General features: G+C 31.1%; 2 protein-coding genes and 2 long non-coding RNA genes across 4 annotated transcripts; all 4 read left to right on the top strand.

The window, feature by feature from the left end:
* The first annotated feature begins 420 nt into the window (after positions 1-420).
* On the top strand, positions 421-4,364 carry LOC110270464 (uncharacterized). The gene is made up of 2 exons (XR_002360029.2): positions 421-2,573; positions 2,649-4,364. It is a non-coding gene; the product is annotated as an uncharacterized LOC110270464 (long non-coding RNA).
* A 7,341-nt stretch (positions 4,365-11,705) lies between these two features.
* Positions 11,706-12,161, top strand: LOC110269855 (uncharacterized). Its single transcript, XR_002358610.2, has 3 exons — positions 11,706-11,818; positions 11,920-11,989; positions 12,130-12,161. It is a non-coding gene; the product is annotated as an uncharacterized LOC110269855 (long non-coding RNA).
* A 5,027-nt stretch (positions 12,162-17,188) lies between these two features.
* LOC107646525 (uncharacterized) lies at positions 17,189-17,605 on the top strand. Its single transcript, XM_016350707.1, has one exon. The coding sequence runs from the start codon at positions 17,189-17,191 to the stop codon at positions 17,603-17,605; it is 417 nt and encodes a 138-aa protein (XP_016206193.1).
* A 1,258-nt stretch (positions 17,606-18,863) lies between these two features.
* LOC148572724 (uncharacterized) lies at positions 18,864-19,274 on the top strand. Its single transcript, XM_088507718.1, has one exon. It carries the CDS (start codon positions 18,864-18,866, stop codon positions 19,272-19,274), a length of 411 nt encoding a protein of 136 aa, XP_088363844.1.
* The last annotated feature ends 8,291 nt before the right edge of the window (positions 19,275-27,565 follow it).

Raw genomic sequence — 27,565 nt, 5'->3', positions numbered from 1 at the left:
TATTTAAAGGTATTTTTATCGATAGTAAAATTTGGGTGCATTTTTGTCGGCGTTTAAATAATTTAGGAATATTTTTGGTAGTTAACCCTTAATAAACATTTCAAATAATTTAATTTATAATTTGTATACTTATTTAATTTAATTTTATCATATTATAAAATACTTAAACTTTCATTTATTTTTTTATTTAAGTATAATATATATTTTATTATTTAACAAAATTAAATATATTCTTATTAAAAGTTTCTAGTTTCTTAATATATTATATATGTAGTCATTGTTTTGTTCGTTCTATTCGTTTTAAATTTATTTATTATGATTGTAGATAATCTTAAACTATAGGTTATTATTTGTATTTATATTTTTTTATTTTTATCTTTTAAATATAAATTTTTATTATAATTTTATATATTTATTTAATTGTGATCAACTAGTTTAATGATTTATCTATTAAACCAATAATCTAATAACCTAATAGTATAACCAATTTGATTAGCAGTTCAGTCACCAAAAAAAAAATTTGATTACCAGTTCAATCCGATAACTATTTACGGTGAGAGCATTTGCCTCGGTTGAATTTTAGAAAAAATAATTGTATATACACGTATATATTGTTTCAATTGTAATAATATGTTTGTCCTTACACTTAAAATATTTTTATTTATTTAAAAAATTTTATGTTATTAAATATCAATAATAAAAAATTATTGTATTATATAAATTTAATTTATTAAGATTGAAAAAAAATAAAATTATTCAAATAAAAAACAAAGAAATAATAATAATAATCCAATTAACTAACTATTCAATGTCAAATTTAATTTATCAACTATAAATAGGAGACTCGAACCCGCAACCTCTTAATTGAGTATGGGGAGACTATGCCATTTGAGCTATTACTCATTACTAGATTTGTTTGGGTCTGTTATGTATATTATGTGTATGTATATACTAAAATTAGCTATTATGTATTTGTTATAAATATATTTTTATTTAATTTATTTTTAATATATATTTTATATTTTAATATTTATTTTAAATCAGTGAATAATGACTGATTCATAGCTGAGTTTAAATAATTTTTGATATTATAAAAAGATCATTCTTTTTTTAAAATATTTTAAAATTATTTTTATCATTGATAAATTTATTTCACTCTTCATGTGTTTGAGTGGTGGAAGTTCGTTTATACCGTTATGCTAAGCTAATCTTTTAACGTATGATTGATGGATTTTTGTACGCTTTTGATATAGTTTAATTTTGATCAAAGTTGAATAATCGAATCTACTATTCGATAAATGTTAAAAACTAGTGCTATACTATTTGTACATAGCAAAAATATTTTTTTAATGACTTTGAACATATTTGGTCTAGGACGATGAAAAATATATTTAAATGTTTTTAAACATTTTAATTTTTGGTTGGCTATCTTTTTTTCTTTGAACGAGATTTTACACTCTGAATGCACGTTTACTTCTTCCATCAAATTATTAGCTAGAGAAATTTTTTTTTGATCCTATCCTTTATTTTCTTCTTCTACAAAGAAGCACACAAAACTATGCATCTTAAAAATTATTAATTCTACTAAAAAATTAATTAAATAAAAAATTAATTAAATAAAAAATTAACTATAAAATAATAATAAAATTATAAATAATAAAAAATTATAATTCAACATAATATTAAACAAGAGTACGGAAAGTATTAAAAAAAACATGGATTCTATTTTTTTTTGTTTGATTTTATAAAATTTATCTTTATAATTCTTGTGTATTTTTTATTGTAGTTCTCTTGTGAAATGAATGATTAATCTGGTTAGAAAAGATAAATTAAATAAAAATTAACTATAAGTAATAATAAGATTTGATCATTTGATCACTTCAATTGTTGACGTACTTAATCACTAGTAAAGTTCCAGATTTGTTAAGATTCCATATTTCAAAGGTGAAGAAATATTGAGTTGGACGTATAATTTTTTAATTGTGATTTTTGTGTATTATATTTATTGTTGTTACTTTTTTTATAAAATGAATTGTTGATCTCATAAGTAGAGCAAATTAAAAAAAAATTAACCATAAATAGTAATAATAAAAAAATTATAGAATATTAAAAAATTTATCAAAAAAAAATATGCTTATAAATTATTTTTATATCATTTTTATATTTAATTATGTGTTCCAGACATAATTTATTTTGAATTGAAATTGTGTCATTATTATTAAGTGTTTTCGGTGTCAGAGTTAAATGAGTGTACTTGGTTTCATTGATTTAAATTTGCTACAATGAGGTCATATAAGATAGCTGTAGTAGTTCAGTGTCATTTAAGGCATATTGATGATATTTTCTTATCCAAAATTGATTTGGATATGTTTTGTGATTGGTTGAGTCTTGTTTATAGGCTTGTTTTGAATTGGGTTTGTATGTCATCATCATTAAGTACTTTTGGTGTCATTGTGAGTTAAACATTGTGTTGTTATCTATTAACCAACTTTTTTTATTACATACAGCCAAAATGATAATGAAAAAAAGTTGTTGAGACAAACATCTCAAAAAAGGAGGCACCATAATATGATGTAAGCATATATACGTTAAAACAACTATATTTTTATTGGATAAATATATATAACATAATTTTCAATTCTTTATAGAAAACTCATGATTTACGGTGCTCTACAAGAATAATATCTGAGACAGTAAAATGAGTGAAGAGAAGAAAGGTCTTGTGGATGAAATGGGATTTAGTGCTCTGACACAGCTTTTGAAGAAACTAGCTCATGACTTCGATTTATATAGAAGCTGCCTAGCACGCGTTATGTATCGACCCAACTCCTAGTATGTCAATATCACACCAGAAGCTAAGCGTCACTAAATTGGTACCCGGGCTAAATTGAGAGACTAAATTGAAAATTGTACTAAGCTGAAATGCCACCAAAAAAGATGCCAAAAGATGTCCCCATAGCCGGAATCATATAACGCCGTTCGACAGACCTTAGTGTGGCTTGCCTACGGCCACATAGCTCCCCGAGGAAGGTAACTCCTCGTCCTCCAGATACTCCTCTTGGTCCTCCTCCTCTGAGTCCTCTGGAACAGCTACTCCACTAGAAGAACTACTGCTCCCATTTTTGCCACCCAAGATAGGTTTGTTGGCGTAAATTAGAGCCAAAGCCTTGCCCAGTGGTCCAAACTAAGCCTGCAAGTGCTCTACTAAGGAGTGTGGTGCCTGTGGTGCCGGAAGTATGATCACATTTGGAGGTGGATTAGATATGTACGCCTCATCTGCGTCAGGCTTAGGAGCCGCCTAATTGAAAGCTTGAGTTGGGATAGGTGGTCTGGGAAAAGGATAACCTAGTGCATCAGGGAGAAGTCAAGAGAAAGAGAAATCATAGACATGTCCGGATTGAAGTCCGGGCTGTCCAACGGGTGCAAGAAAGGTCTGTCGCATAGTACATATAAATGAATACGAGGTTTCCCGCAATAAACATCATAACTCCCGAAGGTCGGGTTCTCATATATAAATAGATGCCCCACATCATAAAAGAGAACTCCCATCTCCATCTGAAGGGAAGAATTGGGTATAAGAACTTGGGGTTTTCTCTTCTATGAGGTGGGACATCCGTTTATATATGAGGACCCGACCTTCGATAGTTATTATGTTTATTGCAGAAAACCTCGTATTCGTTTATATGTACTATGTTACAGACCCTTCTTGCACTTGTTGGACAGCCCTGACTTCGATCCGGACATGTTGTATGTTTTCCCTCTCTCTTGGCTTCACCCTGACGCGCTAGGCTATTCTATCCCAAGACCTTTCAATTAGTCAGCTTTTGAGTCTGATGCAGATGAGGCGTACATACCTAATCCACATCCAGACATGATCATACCTCTAGTACCATAGGCACCACTCTCCCTAGCAGAGCAGTTGCAGGTGCAATTTGGACCACTGGGAGAGGCTTTGGTTCTAGTCTACACCAACGGACTCAGATGAGGAGGAGTTACCTTCCTCGAGGAGCGATGCTTTCGTAAGCAGGCCACACGGAGGTCTGCCAAATGGCGATATATGATTCCGGCTAGGGGGACATATATTGACATCTTTTTGGTGGCATTCCAGCTTACTACAATTTTTAGTTTAATCTCTCACTTTTGTTAGCACATAGAGAGATTATGAGGGTTTAAAAGTACCAGGCTAGTTCAGGTACCAGTTTAGCGGCTTATTATATGGGCCAGGGTCTGGGAATGTCTTATGTTTATATATGTACATATTTATCATATGGGATGTAAATTGGTTGGGTCTATAAACACTTTACTAATGACTATATCTCTCTTGGATGTATGACACGAGGTTTATATATTATGTTATTTTATTTATGCTTCTGATATTAATTATTCATGTATAGCTTGCAATGCTAAATCGATAAATATCTCCAAAACAAAAAATTTATCCCGTATAAATAACGACGTTTTAATAATGAATTAGACTCATATAATAAACAATAGTTAATAATTAGGAAGGCAAGTTAATAACTCTTAGCTTCTTGTGTAATCATGTAGAAGTTGGGTCGTTACACGTTATGGGAAAATCAAGATCACCCCTGTCAAGATAAGGGATGCACTTGGTTCAAATGCAATTGATAAAATTTTCATTTCTAATCTATTCTATCAATAAAATTTTGGTATTATTTTGATATTACTAACCTATTTCGATGCTATTTGAGGGGATTATTTTTCGAAATAATCATCTATAAAAATATCAATGAGGAGCAACAGATTGTCGAAGGTTCTTCTTTGTCATTCTTGACAAAATTTTAGCTGAAAATGAGTGTGGATAGAGATGAAAATCAATTAAAATTCAAGAGAATATTCATTCTCTTCATCCATAAGTGCTTCTTGTTACCAACAACAACAAGCAAAATTTTTTGGTTCACATGCCAACAATTCATAACGGGAATTGAATTGAGCTACTCATGTGCTCAACTTCCTTTTTTGATAGGTGTCTGTTTATGCTGATGATTATATACTTTCATGAATCCAAATTTATTAATACACCAACGGATACAGCATCTGGACCATTTGGATTGTAAATTGGACAAGGGAGAGGCTGGTTCAGAGGATTGAACGCGAGACAAAGGATGAAACGGTAACCTAAAAGAAATAATTTCTTTAAAATTTTGGTGTCACTATTTGTAAAATATTGTCATATTGATGTTTTAAACTGAATATGCTAATTAAATAACTTTCTATTTTAGAACTTCATAAAAAGATTAGAGCTGAGACAAGGAAAAGAAGAAGGATAAAAAAAGGAAAAAAATCAAGAAAAAAAGAAACATGTTATAGTCGATTCATATTCAAAAACACAAATTGATTCTTACTATGAGTAAGATTGAGAAACTATTTATTTATTTAAAAATATATTTTATTTTTTTATCAAAATTTTTTCTGTGTATCATCAAAAGAGAAGAAATCCATGAAAAACTAAAAAAAAATCTGGAAAGAAGGATGAAGAAAACAAATGATAAGCCTACAGAGTAATTATTATTTTTTAGTGTCATTTTTTAAATGTTTATTATATTTATTTGCCTGATATTTTTCTGTTGGTCTAATATGCAAGCTAAAAAGAAAGATGTTCCAAAAAGACAACAACGCAGAGAAAAAGAACGGTTGTACAACCTGAACAACCAAAAAGTAGTTAAGACTCAACAAAAGCTTGTCGTAATTGTTTAGAAACATAAGATTCGATATCTTATATTGTTTTATTTTTTTCTTGTTTGCTAAAATCTTCTAAAAGCTGTTGTAATTTCTCTAATTTCACTTAATAATGTTTATTTTGTCCCTAAAATACAAACCGTCAATTTGTTGAACAAAAATGATACGGTGTTTTAAACACACAGGGGTATGTAAATACACCAAGTAATCCCATGTAATTTCTTTTACCATTTCTTTATTTCTTAAATATAAAGCTACTGTACTATCCTAGATGTAGCGTGTGTGCTTCTAATAAGAACATTTTAATTGATGATTATAATTTCATATCTTTGTCTTTTAGAAAAAAAAAACACACACACAACAAATTCCTGTAAATTTTTTTTCAAGAAAAAATAGCACAAAAAGAGGAAAAAAAAGAATTTATAGCCTGCAATCTTGTAAGTTCTCATATAACAAAATTTATGTTCTGATTCAATAGTTGTGGTGCTGTGTTAACATAATTTCGGTACTTTTCAAGTTAAAGGTACGAGAAGAGAGATGGGAGGAAGCCAATTCTATTAAGAAAGATGTCTTAGTTAAATAGTGGAGAAAGAAAATAGCCCTGCTACCAGGGGTAGAGCTTAGCTTCGGCAATGGGGTCACGGTCCCCTCAAAATTTTTATAAAAGAATTAGTAGTACTATTAAAAGAGAACAAATGTAGCTCAATTGGCTTAAGTCTTAAATTTTTATATTAGATTTGTAGGATCAACTCCCGCTTTTCGCATTTATTCAATCATTTTTAATTTTAAACATTAACATCTTGAATTTGGATTTCAATAAGTTTTCACAAATTAAAGTTCATATTGGCTTATTCATATAAATTAAAATCTCATTCTCATTATCATTTATTATTATCATTATCAACAAAATTTTACAATTTTAATGTTCGAATTAGTTGTGATAAAATTAATTTCTTTTATCTATATAGTTATTTATTTTACAATAACATCTTGAACTTGAGTTTCAATAAATTTTTATAAATTAAAGGTCTTATGGACTTATTTATACAAATTAAAATCTCATTCTCATTATTATTTATTATTATCATTATCAACTAAATTTTATAATTTTAATAATAAAATTATTTGTAGTAAAATTAATTTCTTTTATCTATATAGTTATTTATTTTACAATTTTAATTTTAAAAATTTTAAAGTATTTTATAATATCTATCTATATAATTATTTATTTATTGTCATATTAATAATAAACTTAAAAATATTATATTTATAAATTTTATTTTGATATAAATATTATTATATAATTTTTATGTTAAAAAATTTTTACCCCCCAAAAATCTCTTCAAGATCCACCATTGCTGGTTGTTGCTAATAAAGAAGTCCACCTGGAAGCAAGAATGGAAGATGTAATGAAATCTCACAAGTAAACTATTCTTTTAGTTAATAATTAATATTTATATTTTATTTAATTTTATTGACTTAATGATACTTTCAATTTAAGTCTTGCTTACTGATATAAAAAAAATGTTTCTAATAATTGGCACCGAATTTCATTTAGTATCCCACCTAAATATTTTTGTTAAGACACACAAATCCAAAATTTATACCTTTATTACAATGAATTTTTGAATTAGTACTACACAACTTTATTGTCATTTAGATCATATTGATATATTTTTTAGAAAAAATTATTGTCTTTTGTATGAAAAGTCCAACTATTAATTTTAGGAGTGAAACAGAGGTGGTGTGGTATTACGACCTCTAAAATAAAATATATCTACATATATATAATATAATCAAAAGAATATAATATTCGAGGAGTCTTGAAGGTTGGTTAAGCAAAAACATGAAAAATAAAAGCGCAACGCTCAAGGTAACGATTGCTTGCGTACGAAGAAAGTAGATATAAATATATATAAAATAAGAGTAGAGAGTCAAGGATACAAAATATTCAAGCCCCAGACTCAACCTGCAAAGTTAAGGCTGGCCGGAGAATATCATATACATACATATACAATTTGAGTCCCAAAATACCCTAGTTCTCCATCAAAAGCCTCAACGAGGTGCAAGAGCTAAACAAAATAAGAAGTCTAAAAAAATAGCTAAACTCCGTTGTGATCGGAACTCCAGATGCTTAGCGAAATACCTCTCGACCTGCATCTGAAAATAACAACATATGTATGGGGTGAGAACCGGAGGTTCTCAACATGGTGATGGTGCATACATATATAAGATATAAGGTCCCGAAAAATCCAAAGGCAATCTAAGAACTCCGACACTCAGATTTAAATATTAATGTTTATAAATTGAAAACCATAAATAGGGTAGGCTATCTAAGGTTCTTAAGTCTAACTCAATTCTACTTTCTAACTTAGGCCCTGATTTTCCACTTTCCTCCAATCCTCTGAAACTCCGGTGCACAGACAAGCAATACAGACAAAGCAAACACAAGTAGGATACAGATACAGCAAGTAGCAATATAGCAGGTAAGCATAATAATCACATAGGCACGTCCAATTAATGTACAATCAAACAAAGCACACATATGCATATGATGTATGTCTATCCTACTAGCCATGAGCTCACGTGTCGATTAAATCGCCAGAACCTAACATATCCGGTAGCTAACCCAGATATTGTCTCTAGGTTGCGCATCCCCAAGGAGAACTTTAATGAAAGAGAGTGCCTTTCCACCTTCTCCAGGAGGTATCACGAAGGAGTATGTCTTTTCACATCAAAAGAATGTGCCTTTCCACTTTGCAACCAGATAAAAACGTGGGGAAAAACAAAACGATAGAGTGTGTTTTTTCACCTTCCCCACACACATCCAACTCGACAAGTGAGGGAATCCTTCATCCTCAACTTGCCAAAACCGTGAGCAGGACAGAAGCACCGTCCTCATAACACTAATCATAAATCTCATTCCATTCCCAATCATGGGTTAAACCTCATCATTCTCAGTTCTGTCATCCTTCATATTATCATCAGTATTTTCACACTTTCCAATCATAACTCACTATTTCACAAACTTTCTTCACTTCCAAGTTACCTCCTCTTTCTAGTTCAACCCCCTTTACTATCATTACAACTCAATTCTAGGATTTTAGAGAGTAAAAATAGAGGTTTAGAGGTTCAAAATCATGTTTAAATCACAAAACTCAAGTTGTTGAAAAACAAGATCCTGCGTACGCGAACCATATCCCGCGTACGCGGAAGGATGATTTTCCCCAACTCGCGTACGCAACCTCTGCTCGCGTACACGAGTACTCTAGACAGAGGCAAATGGTCGCGTAAGCAACCGTGTTTCTGCATAAGCGACTGCCTCATTTACGGATGCCGTGTACGCGGTCCTTGTCAGTGTACGCAAGTGCATTGGACAAAGGCGAATGGTCGTGTAGGCAGCCATATGTGCGTGTATGCACCCCCTTCATTTTTCTTAAAAAGCTGCTAATAATGCAGAATTCACATTTTTTACATCCAACTTTCTACGCGCATAACTTTTTCGTTAAAAATCGTTTTTATCCGTTCTTCCAATGGTGTAAACTTCACGGATTCAATTTTCAATTGAAATAAATTTAGAAAAGTTTGAGGGTCCGGAAGCCAAGTTATGACCCGCCAAAGTTCGATAAAAAATCAAATTTTTTCCTCAAAAACACCAACCTCTATTTTTACCAAATTTTCATTTTCAAACCAAACTACTATCAACCAAAACACTCATAATCAATACCAAATGCTTGTCAATATTTAATCAATCTAACCCATTTAAACTATTAAATTTTCAATTACTTAACTCATTCAAGATTCTCAATTTAATATACTTCAAGTCAATACTCATCAATAATTAACACAATAACATTTCTACATATACCAACTCATACTCATTCAACCAATTCATACTCATACCTAACCAATTCTCATTTACTCCATGAACCATCAATACACAAATTCATGAATTTCAACCTTAAGAATTCATAATCAACATAATCTCATACTCAGTCATTAAAGTATCATCATTAAATCACCAATCATCAACCCATTTCAAGACAACTCAATATTTTTGTTAAGGTTACTAACTCATAACATACATACATGCTTCAACCTATCTTGTGGTCATCTAGCCTAAGTTTTCACAAGATATTATATATTACATACGAGAAACAAAAATCATACCTTGGCCGATTTCTCCCTACACCAAAGACACCTCAAATAAGCAAGATCTCAAGATTCACCACCAAAATTTAGCAACCAAAGCACAACCCAACCTTCCAATATGCTCCAAATCACATATACACACTGCCTAATTCATACCATTACACATACACACACAAATTCAATACCCAACCACATATAACCAAGGAATTCACTAGGGTTCAAGAGCTCTTACCTTATACTTGCCTTAGTTTAACAAAAAACCCGCTAATTCTTCAAGCTAATTGGACCCTAGAACATCAAAGAATAAAAAATCTCAACACCCACAATCTTGAAATTTCAAAAATTGGGAGAAGAGAGGCTGAGGATGAAAACGTAATTTTCTTACCAAATTGAGTACTGGGCTTTGTAGAGCTCGACGCGGTGGATGTGGGACTGCAAACGGTGCGGCGATCGGAGCTCTCAATTAAAAGTTATTTGAGATTAAAATCAAGTCTAGGTTTTTTATTTTTCCCCTTTGTGTGTGTGCAGTGTGAAAGTGAAAGAATGAGGGGAAGAGAGCTGAATTCATTTCCGTAAGTTGTTATTGGGTTAGACCTTGGGCCTGGTTTGGATCCAGTTCAATCGGTTTGACTCGTTCGATCGAATTTTGGGCCAAAATCTTTGACATTATTGTTAAAATTTATGTTTTAATTATCTCTACCTCATTTGACTATAAAATTTAACTTTCTAATTTCTTTAAATAATAATTTATTTATTTCATACTTATTTATTAATTTCGCAGATTTTACAACATATGCTTATGGTTCAAAAACAAAGTTTGAGTAAAGCGCTGATTATGTGAGTTTTCTAATTTACGTTCCTATTCTAATGAATGTGCATATTTCATTTAGTGTTGTTGAGTTAATGATATTTTGAATTGAAGTATTACTCATGGACACTGAAATGTGTTTAGTATCGCACCTATATTTACTCAATATTAAGTTCTTTATTGTTTGCCTTCGTTGGAGTGTCACTTCAAGCAATTGATCTTCCAAAACATCATCAACAAGAACGAATACAAGTAGAAAACTCTACCTTCAGTCCTCCACAACCTCAACAACAAGCTCATAAGGAATCTCTGCTAAAAGAATATCAGCAAGAAGAACCTCTTAATGTGAAAGTTCTACTTAATTTTTTTTACTAATTTCGGTGCTATTCCATGAATTGTTCTTTACTATATTGCTTCATATTATTATTGAGTTATTTTAAATAATTTTCTGTGTCATCCTGCATTTCTCCACAAGATCAACATGTAAAAGCTGCATTATTGATGGTTGCTAACACTGCACTGGATATTGACTTTTCTGCATTGGCATTTGACTTTGGCACGAGTGATTCAAGCCCTGAACCTACCATTACCCAAGAGGATGTGCCACCAGCCAACATGGAAAAATCACAAAAACCTAAAACCCAAGAGAGACCATCGTTATTTAAAGAGATGAAAATTTTGGTTAAAGTGTTGGATGCTAGGTTGCAGCAGCATTGGACTATGCTAAGAAAACAAATCCACAACAAAATTAGAAGATGTAAAACCAAGCTTAAGCTTCATTCATAAGTTCAACACTCTGGTAAAAGAAAAGAAAATAACAGAGGAGCAAAAGAAAAAGTGCTACCATTAGGCCATACATTCCAAGAATAACAAAGATAGGGAGAGCAATGAGTGAGAAACCATATTTGTTTTGAACCATGAAGCTCAATTAGCGAGAGCTAGATTTTACTTCATGTCTTTGAAACAAAGAATATGTAGATAATGTAGTAAGTTCTTGTGCTATAACATTAACAATTTTTTTATGAGTTCTTGTGCTATATATATAAAAGATTTGGGTCCTTTGTTTTCATAGATGGTCTCTGCAACGTGTCAAGTTCTCAACAACAATAAATGTAAAAGATTTGAGGAGTTGTATACTATATCCTATTGGATATTGTGGTAAGCTTTACAATTGTTAAAGTTTATCTTTGATTTTGGTGCTTTTTGGATATATGTTGTGTGCTAACTTTGCTAATTTCGGTGCTATTCACATGTTTCAGAATAACATGTTGATGAAGCACGAGCATAACTACATTGATGAAGAAACTAAGGCCTTCAACATCAATGAATGTAAAGAGTACCTACCTTTTTTGGACAAAAAAAGCTAGCATCTCATCCATTTTTAAGTTTTAATTTCTGAAATATTTTACATAATTATTTTATTCGGTGTCATTTTGAATAAAATATTGTACTATTTGCCCCAACTGCAGCTATTTACCCCAGTTTGCCATGAAGACCACCGATGGCTGTGGATTGCGAATATTCAAAAGAAAAGGTTTCATGTTCTTGACCCTATTCATAAAACATGTCCCTCTGACGAAAGAAAAAAAAACTTAATAAATTGTTGTAAGTTATTTACACAATACGTATTTCTATTTTCATTGTGAATTCTCTAGTGTTAATGTTTCTTATATTTGCCTTTTTCTGTTTTTCAAAACTTGATTATATCACAAGTGAAAGTGTATGCTAGAACATCACCTTTAATAGACAATGAATAGGGTACTAAAGCACCATACATTTTAATCAGTGGATAGCAAACAAAGTATGCATCTTTCTATTATTCTTTGCTATTACGGTGTTATTTAATATATTTTACTATGCTTTTCTCTTACTGTGCTATTAAACATTTTTTACTATGTTATTAACTTTTTGTTTATTAGCTACGATTTCAAAATATATGTCATGAAATGGGTGGAGATGATTAACTTGAAAAGATTAACAAAGAAAAACACACATAGAAGAATTGGAAAAAAGTAAGTATCACTAAACATAGTTGATTCTCTACTTCTAAATTAACACAGATTAGTAACTTTCTTTCAATTGTAGGATGAAGTTGATCATTACAGATAAGAATATGCTTCACTAGTTCTCTTTGACGAAATGAATAAATTGAGAGATCAAGTCATTTCATAATCTGAACCCATAAGACTCTCTAAGCCGTTTGCTACACTATTAAGCCCTTTCTATAGATTTTCATTAGGAGATATAGAAGGTACAAAGATTGAATATTGTAAAATTTTAATACTGTTAAGAATTTTTAGTATTTTCAATTGAATATTAAATTTTTTGGATACCGTTTAGTTAAAACAAACACATCTTTTGCCTCTTTGTAAATATTCATTGCTTTTGATAATCTCTTTTGTCATATTAGACTTCAATAAAAGTATCTGCACTGCATTACAATCCACTATTTATTTTAATAAATCTAGGTTCACACTTATTAGATTGAATATATTGAAAAAATAACAACAGCACTGAAATTTGTAAATATTGTCACCTAAAACAATTTACTACAACACAATTGCAAAAAGTAATTGAAAAAGAAAAAGTGACTATCGAAGAAACACCATAATACCGAAAATAATAAAACTCTGTCACTATAAATTGAACAACACAACACACAATTCAGAAAGCAAAGCTTATTCTCATTACAAAAGAAAAAAATTAAAGGAATAACACCGAAATTCTTCACGACAACACCGAGTGTCATTCAACTAAACACCAAAAATACTATCTTATTGCATTGAATCTCTGAATTGATAATTCATAATTTTTTCATGATAAAGGCTTAAATTGGTTGCATCATTGATCCAACATCTAAAATGTTCGACTGCCAAAAGTATAGCATATATTAGCACAAATATGTACAAACACAATTTTAGCTAATCAAAGCACATCAATTTTATCTCACTTAGAGCTTTCTTTTTCTTTTTCTTTGATGCATTTGCAATTTATTTTTTAGTATTTGATTTCAATCTATTTTTTGGATGTCCTCTTGTTCTCACACGTGGCGGGCTTTGAAGGGCATTAATCTCATCCAGGGAACCATCTTCATGTGATAAGAAATATTTTCTTTACTTTTGGCTTTATATTCTTGCATCTCAGCCATCAAATTATCATATGCGCGGTGCTAAATCACAATCAACTCCTCAAATTCTGATGCAAATTCACAAATATTTTGTGAGCGAAACACTAAATCATCAAATCTTCTACTTCTTAACTCCAATAAAGACTCATCATGTCTAATTTTGATATGTTTGTGTCTCCTCTTTACATTCTTACTCCAACATTCCAATACATATCTCGGTGCCACTTTATCTACTCGCTCAAAGCTTAACACTCCTCTCAAACAATGATAGCACAATATACCTCTTGACTTAAATAATAAGCACTGGAATTTTACTTCCCATGATATTGGATCATATGTAACCAAAAACTTATTGAATGTGGGTTTGAAACTTATTCTAAAACTTCATATACTATGAAACCTAGAGCGGACTCTGTTGATCTTGTGATACCCTAAACATCTCATGAGTATACACATACTGAAATTGAGCTTCTATTGATGATTTTGTTGAACAAAGTAAAATAGTATAAAAATTTGTAGCATCTGATTCTCTCTCTTTTCGCTTTTTACTTCCTAGGCAGTTATCATATTATTTCACAAATTGAATCAATGAGCTATTACGCGTAATAAACTTGTTAAAAAAGCATGCATGTTCTTACTCCTTTATGTGATTTTCATTGCAGCCCAAAAGTGGTGATCAAAATATACTAGAATCCATAAATGACGATCTTTAAAAAGCTCTAAAAAAAAGTATCAAAGGAGAAAATAAAAAACAATAGCACTAAAAGGTATATAGTTTCGCATCATTATTACAAAGCAAAAACACATAACATCTAAACACTAAAACTAACAACATGCATTAATTCTAATGAAGCAACCACAAAAATGTTACTTAAAAGCCACTTATTATCTCCAATACCATACTTCATAAGAAAATCATTCCAATTTCTATCAAATGTATTTTTTGAAAGAGTTTCAAATAGCATGACTCATCTCTTGTTCAATTTCTTCATGTCTCTTGTAACCATTTAATTTATGTGGAATCTTTTTCATAATATGCCAAATACACCACATATGAACTATTGTTGGCATACAAAGCTCAATATCCCTTTGCATCAATGCACATTCGGTAAGAATGCCTTTTGGAACTTTTCCTCCCATGTAACCAAGCCAACATTCAAATAACCATTTGAAAGATTGAATCTCTTCATTTTTTTTCCAAAGTACATCCAAGAAGTGTAGAATAACCATGGTGATTCACATCAACAAAAGAACCAAAAATCAAATTATACCTAAAGTCAACAACAAATAAACAAAATTAGATATGCACCGAAATATATTTCAAAAAGCACAACAACTATTTTCAATTAACATTAAAAATGTTTGAGATCAGCACAACAAATATCTGTTTGTATTATAAGTGGTATCAAATGAAATTTTGCCAAAATACTCAAAAGCACTCTGACTTTTTGCATCAGCCCAAAAAGTATTTTTAATTGAGTGATTAACCTCAGGTTCAATCTCATAAAAGAAGTTATGATTATTCTCTTTCAATCTCAATAAGTATTTTCTAAATACTTTGGCATCATCTTATTCAGAAACATTACAAATTTTTCTTGTAATGTAATTTCTAATATCTTTTTCAATAGAGCTTAATTCACCATGACCCCCAATTGTTACAATAAAGGATTGATATCTCTTACTTGGTCTAATACCAACTTCATCATCATTCTCAATTGTGCGACATACAAACATGCTTAGCTGGCTATGTTATTTAAGCATCTCTACTTGATTTGGACAATATGGTTGTAAATGAGTCAAAACAATCTTTGAAATAATCAAACACCAATATCCTTCAATATATGTACATAAATTCTTACAGCACTCCAGCTGAGGAGTTTGTCTTTTGAATAGGAGATATATTGGATTTGTATTTTTTCTCTCTATTACATGTAATCAGTTGATTCTTAATTTCATTTTTCTTCCTATTTAAGTTTCTTATTTTATTAGCAAAACCTACAAGTTTTGAATAATCATTATAGAATTTTTCAGCTTCTTTAAATATGTTGAAAGTCATGGCAACCTTTGGCACAAACTACTCATCAACATTACACAAAAATTGAAACAACACCAAAACTTTCTAAGCACAACACCATCTTAAACGGGCAACAACACCAAAATACTTATATTCATAATCAACGAATTTCATTAATTCATTGCTAAACGAAAATCACATAAAAGTAAAAATATAATAACTAATTCTATTTAGCATCGAATGTATAACATAAGAACTAATAATATCAACTACAAAGTCATATATCAAATTAATGACAACAAAATAAACAGCATAGAACTTAATTCTATTAAGCATCAAAGTATATTTTAAACAACCACAAAATTATCATGAAGTATAACATAAATAGATTAATTAAAAAAATAATTCAAAACTCCTCAATTCCATTGAAATTCAAATTCTTAATCCTGAACACTGATTTTCACAAAGAAAAATGTAATAACATTGAAATTATTCAACTTATATACAAAGTAATTACACGATGATCAATTACATCTGAACTGCATTTATTAAAAAAATAAATCAAACCTCGTTGATTTAAATTGATTCAGAACAATGATCTAATTCATTTTTATTCAACGGATCTAAACTTGCATCATACATTATTTTCAAAAATGAAAAAGCTATTTGAATTCTAATTTTACTGCTTGATTTAAAAAAAAAAACTAGAATCACCATGAAACAAATAAAAGTTTGAATGAAAAGGAACTCAGATCTAACAACATTGATTATAAAAGGAGAAATCTACAGAGAGAAAAAAAAGGAAAAATTCGCAAAGTACATAAAAAAATCGTCAAGAAGAAAACAAAAACAAAATGACAGAAAATATTTACGTTAAAATCAGTTATATATATTACATTTAGTTATAAAATCAGTTATATATTGCGTGGATGTAAAATAGGTTATAACAACTTGGTTGAATTTAGTTAAATAATTTTTTTAGTTGTAGAATTTTTTAATAATAATTTTTGAAATAAATAATTTTATAATATAATATTAAAATTTTTAGAATAAAAAAATCAAGAATTTATTTTTTATTGACCTCAAAATAAATAATTTAAACATAAAATAAATAAACAAATAAAACTTATGCTAAATATATCATCCGTCCTTCAAGGAGGTTAAACTTTGGAAAAGCATGGTCTCATGATGACATGATGCTTAATGAGATATGAAATGAAATGAAAATGATATCCTATATTAATAATTGCTCTCCAACATAATGAAGAAACCATTAATTGAACGGTGCCCTATTTTTTAGGGTTTGTTTGTGTACTTTGCTCTGCTAGGGTTTTTTCAGGAGAATCCTTAATTGTGAGGCCGTCTCATAGAAGACTACTAGGGAATAATGGTAGCACATGCTGTTGATCGAATTCATGCTACCAATGCTACTGTGACAGATGAAGAAACAGTCATTCTGTTCAATGATGAGGACATAAAGAATGGGATAAAAAAATGCTCGAAGAGTCTTGTAAGCAGGCTATTTTCAGATCGAAAAATTAGTCCAGAAACTATTGAGGCAGCTTTATATGCGATCTGGAGCCAACCGATAGGTTTCAAAGTCATGGATCATGGGAGAAACTTGTTCCAATTCTTCTTCGACAATGAAACGGACTTGATCAGGATTGAAAGAGGTGCACCTTGGCTTTTCAAAGACTACATTTTGAATCTACAAAGGTGGAATGAGGACTTGGAGATTAAAGATGAGGAGTTTGCAACGGTTCCAACCAATGTTCTGAGAACCGGACCAGATCGACCGGTTTAATCGGGTTAACCAGAAACCGATCATTTGGCCGGTCCGGTTAGGCTATAAAACCGTCTTGCAAAAAACTGGTTAAAAAATTGGTCAAACCGATGGTTAACCGATAAACCGGATGAACCAGACCGGTTTTTTATAAGGCCGGTTCACTCCTCCAAGCCAAAACGGCACCGTTTACAAAAAAAAAAAAAAAAAAAAAAGAAAACTCAGCGCATAACACCTCCCACCCCACCTCTTTCTCTCTCTCACCCAGCGCATAACACCTCCCCCCACAATACCCTCACCCATCAGAAAATGAGAAAACCCTAATCTTCTCTTCGAATTCGAAGAACAGCCACCACCCATAATCCTCTCTTCTCCTTGAAGAATAGCCACTTCCCACCATTCCACTTCAGAGCTAAAACTCACCGCCGAACCCTTCTCTCCCTCGTCTCTCTCTCTCTTTGTCACCATCTCTGTCCGAGCTTTCTCTGTCGTTGCTCCTCGCCGTGGGTCGTCGCCGCTTCTCTACTCCTCACTGTGGGTCGTCGCCGCTTCTCTGCTCCTCGTCGTGGGTCGTTGCTGCTTCTCCCCTCCTCCCCGTGCGTCGTTTCTGCTTCTCCCCTCCTCTTCGTTTCTGCTTCTCCCCTTTCGCCAGCGTCGTTTCTGCTTCTCTGCTCCGCACCGTATCTCGCCGTCGTTGCTTCTGTTCGCGTGGAGTTTCTAGTCTCTGCTACAACCCTCTCAGGTCTCAAGTCTCTTCTTCTCTTCTCTGCTTCAAACTTTCAACCCTTTCAGGTCCCAAGTTTCAATCTCTAACTCTCCCTGATTCTATCTCCCTGACTCTATAACTTTGAAATTTGAAATTTATTCTAAACATGCATATGATGTATTATTGATGATTCTGCTGAATTTTGAGATATTAATGTTTTGAATTTTTATTTGAATTCAGTCCATTGATCTTGAATTAATTCTGCTGAGATTGATTTTTAAATCCAATATTTTATATTTATTTTGAGGAATTGTTGTTTTGCTGTTATTGATTCAAAATCAAAACATTGCCACAATTCTGCATTGAAATTACTATATGGCTTCATATGATTTGGTTGAGTATGATTCTTAGGTTGGGTATATGTTTTGGATGTTCTGAAGAGTGACTTGATTGATTTACAGAAGTTCACATATGGGGGAGTTAATTTTTTAAAAAATTTATTATATATTTAATTAAACCGGTTCAACTCCGGTTGAACTATTGAACCATTAAACCGATTACTTAACCGGTTCAATGACCGGTCCGGTTTTTGCAACCTTGGTTCCAACTTGGGTTCAGCTATGGGGATTACCAGAACAATGCAAAACAAGAAACCTGGGCAGCAAAGTAGGAGAAACACTTGGGAGCGTGTTAGAGACAGATCTGTTTTCAATAAGGGGTAAGGAGGACCGATCGCTGAAGATGAAAGTGATGCTGGACATCACAAAACCACTAAGAAGATCCATTAAAATTTCAGGCAATAATCAGAAAGTAATGGAGGTGAACCTGAAATACGAACGTATTGGTAACTTTTGTTATTATTGTGGTTTTATTGGTCATGAAGTGAGAAATTGCCAGCAGAATTTGGAGGATACGGCGGTTGGACAGTCAAAAGAGGAACAATGGGGTTCGTGGCTGAGAGCTGAACAAGTGGGAGGAAAATAGAAAATTCAAAGGAGAACCAAAACCCCAACAAACCTAAAAAGGAGGAGGAGAGGAGACAAATGTCAAGGAAGCCTACACCAGTAAATCTAATACGTGCATTTGCTAGCTTATCAGTTCAAGAAGGCAATTCACAAAATAGTGGAGTTGAGGTAGTTTCAAACCAGAAAACCAAATCCCAGAAGGGGGAGGAGAACAGGAGGAAGTGGGAGAGAGTGACCCAGGGCTGGAAAGAAGAAAACAGAACAAGGGAAGGGAGGAGAATTTGATAGAAGCTGCAAATTCTAACAGTTTATTCACCTTCAAAGTAACAAGCTGAAGTGAGGAGGGTAATGGAGGCAGCAAGCTGAAGTTGAAACAGTTAGCCCGAAGGAAACCAACCCTCAAATCGATCTCAGGATCCAAGATGAGCAATATGGGGTTGCAAGACATGACGAATAGGAAGAGACAGTGTCAAGTAGTGGATACATCAGCAAGCATGGGAGAAGGTGCCACCCAACATATGGCACCCAAAGAGGGATGAAGATGCTGATGTGGAACTGTCGAGGTTTGGGGAACCCCCTGACAGTTCACAACATCCAAGGGATCACAATATCCCATTCCCCCGAAGCATTGTTTCTATCTGAAACTAAAAAGAATGCTTTGACAGTGGAGAGGGTTGTTAGGAGGATAGGTTTTACAAATTGTTTTATGGTGGATCCGGTGGGTCAGGCAGGAGGCATGGCAGTCGCAAGGAAGGAAGGCATTAATTTGCAAGTTATTGAGCAAGAAAGTTTCTTTATTCACTTCAAGTATCACCATGTGGAATCTAATCAACAATGGGAGGCAATTGGGGTTTATTTAGCCACAGAAGAAACAAGAAGAAGAGAACAATTCAAAAGGATACTGCAAAGAGTTCAGATTGGGGACGAAAAGATGATTGTGATAGGGGACTTTAATGCAATCAGATTCCATCATGAAAATGAAGGTGGTCGAAACAAGGCAGAATCCTCAATTCAAGAATTTAATGACTTTATCAATGAGGATGAGTTGGTGGATATGGGCGTCGAAGGAGGAAAATTCACTTGGAGCAACCGTCAATTTGGAGGTAACCTGATACGGGAGAGGCTGGATAGGGTGCTAGTCACTAATGAGTGGAGAGTGGCTTGGCCGAATGTATTCATGATGCATTTAGATGGCATTGGGTCAGACCACAAACCTACTTTGTTAAGTGAAGATCAACAACAGAGGAGATTTAAAAGAAGATTCCGCTTCCAAGAAAGATGGTGTGAAAAGGAGGAGGTGGTAGCATTAATCAAGGAAGCATGGAAAATAGAATTATCTGGATCTACAATATTTAAGTTGGCTGGAAAGCTAAAAAACTGCAGGCATCGGCTGGTGGACTGGCAAAGGAACTCCCCCACTAACTCCCAAGTCCAAATTTCATACATTAAGCAAACGGCTGGTTACTGAATACGAAAAAGGAAGCCATGTTAATCCCACAGAGATTCGAATATTGGAAGCAGAACTTGAAGAGGCTGTGGAGGATGAGGAAAGTTATTGGAGAGAAAAATCCAGGGTTCAATGGCTGAATTGGGGAGATAGAAATACTAAATTCTTCAACTCGAAATTCAAATCAAGATCAAGGAGGAATAAGGTGTGTGTTATGGAGGATGAAGAAGGAAATTCAGCAACAGACTCGGATGGAATTGCTCAAATCGCAGAGGATTACTTTGTGAATCTTTTTGCCTCTAACAACCCGGCTTATCCGGAGGAGGAGATTCAACATGTGCCTCTGAAAATTGATGCAGCCACAAACAAAAGGTTGATTCAGCCAGTTTTGGATGTGGAAATCAAGTCAGCAGTTTTCTCTATCAATCCCTTTTCAGCTCCTGGGGATGACGGATTTACAGCTAAATTCTTTCAATACTTTTGGGGGACAATTAAGGATGATATTATCAGAGTGGTCCGAAGTTTTTTCTTTGGATGTAAAATTTTGAAAGCTTTTAATCACACTCATATCTACCTTATTCCCAAAGTTGATAATGCGAGCACTATGAAGCATATTCGGCCTATAAGTCTTAGTAGTGTTTTTTACAAAATTATCTCTAAGATTTTAGTACACCGAATGCAAACAGTCATGAATAGAGTGATTAGTGACCATCAAAGTGCTTTTGTTAAAGGGAGGCTGATTAGTGATAATGTTCTTATTGCTCACGAGTTTATGCATTTTCTGAAAAATAAGAGATATGGTGACTGTGACTTAGCTCTAAAGCTTGATATGAGTAAGGTTTATGATAGAGTCGAATGGTCTTTTGTTTGGGCGATGATGAAAAAGTTAGGTTTTTGCGATAAATGGCTGGAGTGGATAAAGGAATGTGTGCCGACGGTTTCTTACTCTGTTACTGTGGATGGTCAACCACATGGTTATTTTAAACCATGTAGAGGGTTGCGTCAAGGCGACCCTCTTTCTCCCTATCTATTTCTATTTTGTGCAGATGGTCTCTCCTATCTGCTCCACAGAGGAGAACAGAGACAGGATCTTTCTGGTTTGAGACTTAATCACAGATGCCCTAGAATTACCCATATATTTTTTGCAGATGATTCAATTTTATTTAGCAAAGCTACAGAAGGAGACTGTTGAGGCTTACTAAGTATCTTACAGACCTACGAGGGTATAAGTGGCCAAGTGGTTAATCTAGACAAGTCATCTATTTTCTTCAGCAAAAATACACCGCTTCAAACCCGAGACCAATTGTCTAATCTTCTTATGGTTCCACATGTTGGAAATCAAAATAAGTATTTGGGGTTACCGTTAGTTATTCAGAAGTCCAAGAGAGCTACTTTCAATTATATTAAAGACAAGGTCCGCCAAAAACTCCAACAATAGAAACGAGCTCTACTTTCTCCTAGCGGTCAAGAGATTTTGATAAAGGCAGTAGCTACAGCAATTCCCATCTATACTCTGAGTTATTTTCGATTGCCTGATACTTTATTAGAGGAGTTACAGCACATTATCTTACAATTTTGGTGGGGACAAAAAAATAGAGAGAGAAAGATGCAATGGATAAGTTGGCAGATTACATGTAGACCCAGAAACCAAAGAGGACTAAATTTCAAAGACCTAAAGGCTTTCAACCTTGCAATGCTTGCAAAACAAGGCTGGAGGCTACTTACTAAATCGAATTCTCTGCTTAATAAAGTCTACAGAAGCAAATACTACAAGTTCACAAATTTTCTGAGAGTAGAGACAGGGAATAACCCATCATGGGGCTGGAGGAGTGTCTTGGAAGGCAGAAAAGTCCTGAAAAAAGGACTGATCTAGAAAATTGGTAGGGGAAATATGGTGAACATTCATACAGATTCATGGGTCAATGACTACACTGCAATTATGCCTATTTTTAATCAAAACACTGATCGAATCCCTTAGTGGGTCTCAGAGCTAATTTTGCCTAACAAAACTTGGGACCAGGATAAAATAGCAAAATTTTTTCAACCAGAAATCACTGAAGCAATCATCAATACTCCTATCTGTGAATGAGATGATAAACTAACTTGGATGCGAACCAACAACGGCGGATATTCTGTAGCGTCAGGTTACCAAGTAGCATTCCTCTTCTACCACCCTCCAGCGGAGTTTCTCCCTGATCGATGCAAGCAACAAGAGCTTTGGATGAACATATGGAAGATGAAAAGTCAACCTAGAGTAAAAAATTTTATCTGGAAGATGGCTCATGAAGGCTTACCAGTTAACCAAAAGCTGCATTCCAGAATTGCTTCTTCTAACCCGATGTGTAGTCGCTGCCAAATGGAAGAAGAATCAGTGGGTCATTGCATTTTTGACTGCCTGGACTCAGTGGAAGCATGGAGGCTCGCGGAGCCTAAAGTTTCTGCACAACAAACGGAACCATGAAAGCGATGGTCAGAGATCATACAAGCAACCAGACTTAGAAGTCATAACTATTCAAGTGATATAGAGCTAGCAGGGAACCTGTGTTGGCAGATCTGGAAAGCAAGAAATGAATTGGTCTTCAATAAAGAACGGAGAACACCTTAGATGTGTGTTGAAGCGGCTCACCGATCCATACAGAGGAGATGAAGAAGATGAAGAAGATGAACTGGGTATGGTATTTTTTGTGAGAGAAGAGAACGAAACTTCTTCTAAAGAATTAGGAAAGTTACTTAATCAATGTAATTCAATTACATTCATAATCTTTGTTGGATCTTTTCCAAAATTGCCCCCTATATGTAGTCCCTAGTGGACCTTTCATTTCATTTTATTAATGAAATATTTTCTTTGAAAAAAAAAATAATTGCTCTCCAACACGGGTGACCATTTATATAGGAAATGAAATCAGTTGCGGTTCGGATAGAAAATCAATTAGGAGTGAAACAAATTTTTAATTAATTAATTAAAAAATAGATTTATTATAAAAAAATACAAAATAAAAAAAATTTACTATCTTAATTTTTTAAATATTAAAATAAAAAATAAAAAAGAATTTACATAATTGGCTTATTATGTAGTTAGCCTCTTAGACTTTTTTTATTATTTTAAATTTATAGATAAAAAATAGAGACTCAAGTAAAAATATTTAAAATATTTTTAAATAAAGATATTTAATTTTATCCATTGATTAGATTGTTATGTATTAAATTTTTTATACGTAGTATAAATTAAAAATATTATCATTATTAAAAAGTGTTGTTATATTCTTAAAATCATTACTTTAGCTTTCACACTAACTTTTTAATTTATTTAAAATTTGTATTTTAACAAAAAAATTATTAGAAAATGATTTTATCTTTTTTTTTTTTAAAATTTTATAATATTACTTTTTTACTTCTATTTTATTATCATTTTGATATTTTTTTACGAATTTAATAATTTTTTATGAGTTGAATTTTATTTATAATTTTTATTATTCTTTTAATATTTTTGGTCTGGTTTTTTAAGATCTATATTTTAATCTATTAATTCTTATTATTAATTATTCTATTTTTATTCTAACAATTTTTATTCATTTTTTAATTTCTTGAATTAAACTTATTGTAAAGTTGAGATTTAAAAAAAAATTATTTTGTATTGATTTAAAAAATTCAGTGTCATTCAAATTAATATTAGTTACAATCATTAATTTTTAGTCTATTAATTTGGATAATTTTTTTTTTCTTAAATCTTCTAATTTACTAATTCAATTTTATTCCTAGTTTGCATTTTTACTATGAACTCGGGTTTTTTAAAGTACGTATTCCTGTTACATGTACTTTTTTTTTTTACCAAAGATAGGAGATTCGAACCCGCAACCTCTTAATTGAGTATAGAGAGACTATGCCATTTGAGCTATTACTCATTGGCTATTGTTACATGTACTTATTAAAATAATTTTTAATTTAATTTATCAAATATATGTTCTACAACCTATAAAAAATTGTTATTCAAAAGTAATTTTAATAAGTTTTTTCAAAAAATAAAAATGGTAACAAACCAGTCATATATATATATAATTTGATTACATTTAATTTTAAAGCAATAAACATTGAACTCTAATTTTTTTTTGTCTAAAAAAACTTTAATATTATATCACAGTAATACTTATTTTAAAAGTTTGAACTGATATCAATATGTATGATTACTATAAGTACTCTTGACATGACATCAAAAATTACTATAGGTACTCTTAAACAGGTTAGGGTGTGAGTGTCTTTTAAATAATTTAAAAAATTAAAAAATAAAAATAATTTGATATTTAAAATTTTTTTTGTAAAAATATTTTTATCTATCAATAACAATAATATAAAAATATTTATTTATTTATTATATTATTAAAATATCTTTTTCTAAAATAAAAGAGATATGTTTTTAAAACTGAAAATTTTAACTTTCATTAAAAAAATTTTTGCTAAAAATGTATTTTTACTTTTATTTAAAAAAAATTGCTAAACACATTAAAATTAAGACATTTTTTCTTAAAACTTTAAAGACATCCGATCATACACTTAATGTTGTGAACAAATGATATACCATTATTCTTCATTAGTTTTGATAAATTAATAATTAATTTTAAAATATAATTATTTATATGTTTTTGTCAGCTTAAATGTTTTATAAAAGTCATTTTATGATCAAAAGTTCAAGAGAAAAGAAAAAACTCATGCAAACATCAATCAACTATGGTTTAATTTCTAGCATATACGGTGATTTTTTTATTAACTAATTAACTGAGATTCAATTTGAAATAATTATTGTGAGAATTAAAATTAGACGTAAAAAGAAGTGGTAAATGAGAAAAGATGCAACAGTATCCAATGAAGTTGCTCCCAAAGTAAAAAGGTCAAGAAAAAGCACAAGAACAACAGGTAGTTAAGGAAAATGGCTCTTCTGGGCCGGGTCCATCACTCAAGAAAGCTAAGAACAACTTTCATTGACAAAAACCTACGATAAAGGCAAGTGGGAGTGGGTCTCTTTGTCTTTTCTCACTAGATATGTAACTTTCATTACTCCGTCTTAATATGCCTTAGCTTTTCCAAAGTTATGGCTAGTATTGCTTCTCCGGCAAAATATAACAATTCGTTTTATTTCAATTATAACCAAAATACACGTAACAACAGTTATAGTGTTTTATAACACATTCCTACTATTTTTCTTTGCTTCACCATACTCATTATTTGTCACATGACACATTATTATTTGAAGCTTGTTTTATATATATATATATTAAATTTGTACTAACATTTCAAAATTTCAATTTCAATGTCACTTTTTTCTGTGGTGACAATCACTCTTAAATTTGAGAGCGGAATCTTGACAAGTATTTCATGTTATACCTAATTTAAGAATGAAAACAAAAGATATATTCCTGTACCTGTTATTTATTTTATAACCTCAAAAAGGACAAATATCAGGCAAATAATTACAATACTAAAATGTAGAATATGTTAACTATTTTTATTTTCTTCAAATTTAATCCTTACATTGTAAGGTTCAACAATGATTCTTCATCATCATTTGTTTTGTTGCATTGGATTTTGAATTGTTCAACAATGATTCTTCTTCATCATTTGTTCAACAATGATTCTTCGATGAATTATTCCAATACAATAGTCAAAACTCAAAACAATAACTATCTATAAGTGAGTACTAATTAAAGCAATTACAATGATAATATGTATTAGCTTATTGCTTTAATTCATATGTATTATTTATTCTGTTTCGTCAGATATTATATTATTTTGGTGCATTTCATTATTATATTCGATTTCAAAACGAGGATATTTTATAGGTAAATGCTTCATTGCATTTAACTTAAATGACAGAATGGATTGAATTTACATTCTACAGAATTTAAATATGTATGCAAATACAATTATTTTTTTTTTCTCACAGGCATCAAACACTTATGTGTCTTATACTCCTTCACTACCCACTAGTACCCTGCCTAAAGTCCACCATCACTTATTTCAATTTCATTTTATATATAATATATCAATAAGTATTTTAAAGTAATAACACGATATTTAAATAAATAATTCTCAACCATAAGATCAATACATATAATATAATATATATTATTAATTATTTTCATAAATTGTTAATAACTGAGATAGATGTTAATAATTAAATTTATAATCATTTTTAAATTTTAAATTATAATTTTTATAAATATAGTTTGATGTAAATAGTCCATTTATTTTGAAACGATATACGGAATTAAATTTTATACAAATTGTTTAATTATTTTTTTAGGTTAATTGTTCATTATATAAGAGTAATTTATGCAATTTATGCATGATATGTAACTTCTAAATATAATTCTTTTTAAATGTTTATTACTATATATAAAAAAATAGAATCTTTTTAGTAATTTTATTTTTAATATAAAAATTACATAAAAAACGTATCAATATCAATAGTAATTTATAAAATTATAAGATACGAATATTTTTATAGTCTGTATGTTTAGTTAAAAAATTGTTACATATTTTTTAAATTAAGATTAGTTCTTTTAAAAATTAAAAAATTTAAAAATAAATTATAAATTATAAATTATTAATTATCTTACAATTATCAGTACTCTTCTAAAATATAAAATACAACTTCTAAATTAAAATTATAGTTAAAATAAATTATTATGAAAAAATTAATATTTTTTATCCAAAAAGAATATCTAAAATGGATAATATAATTATTAAAATAAAATGATATAAATCATTATGTTTATAGAAATTTTAGTGTATGATATAAAATTAATTTAAAAAATATAAAAACTTAAGCGTATGATATAAAATTAGTTAAATAAAAATATTAATAAAAA

Source organism: Arachis ipaensis, chromosome B3 (genome assembly GCF_059453495.1).
Source record: "Arachis ipaensis isolate K30076 ecotype BB chromosome B3, ASM5945349v1, whole genome shotgun sequence".
Lineage (NCBI taxonomy): Eukaryota > Viridiplantae > Streptophyta > Magnoliopsida > Fabales > Fabaceae > Arachis > Arachis ipaensis.
Note: the sequence above shows the minus strand (reverse complement) of the source record. Positions and strands in the feature narration are given on the sequence as shown.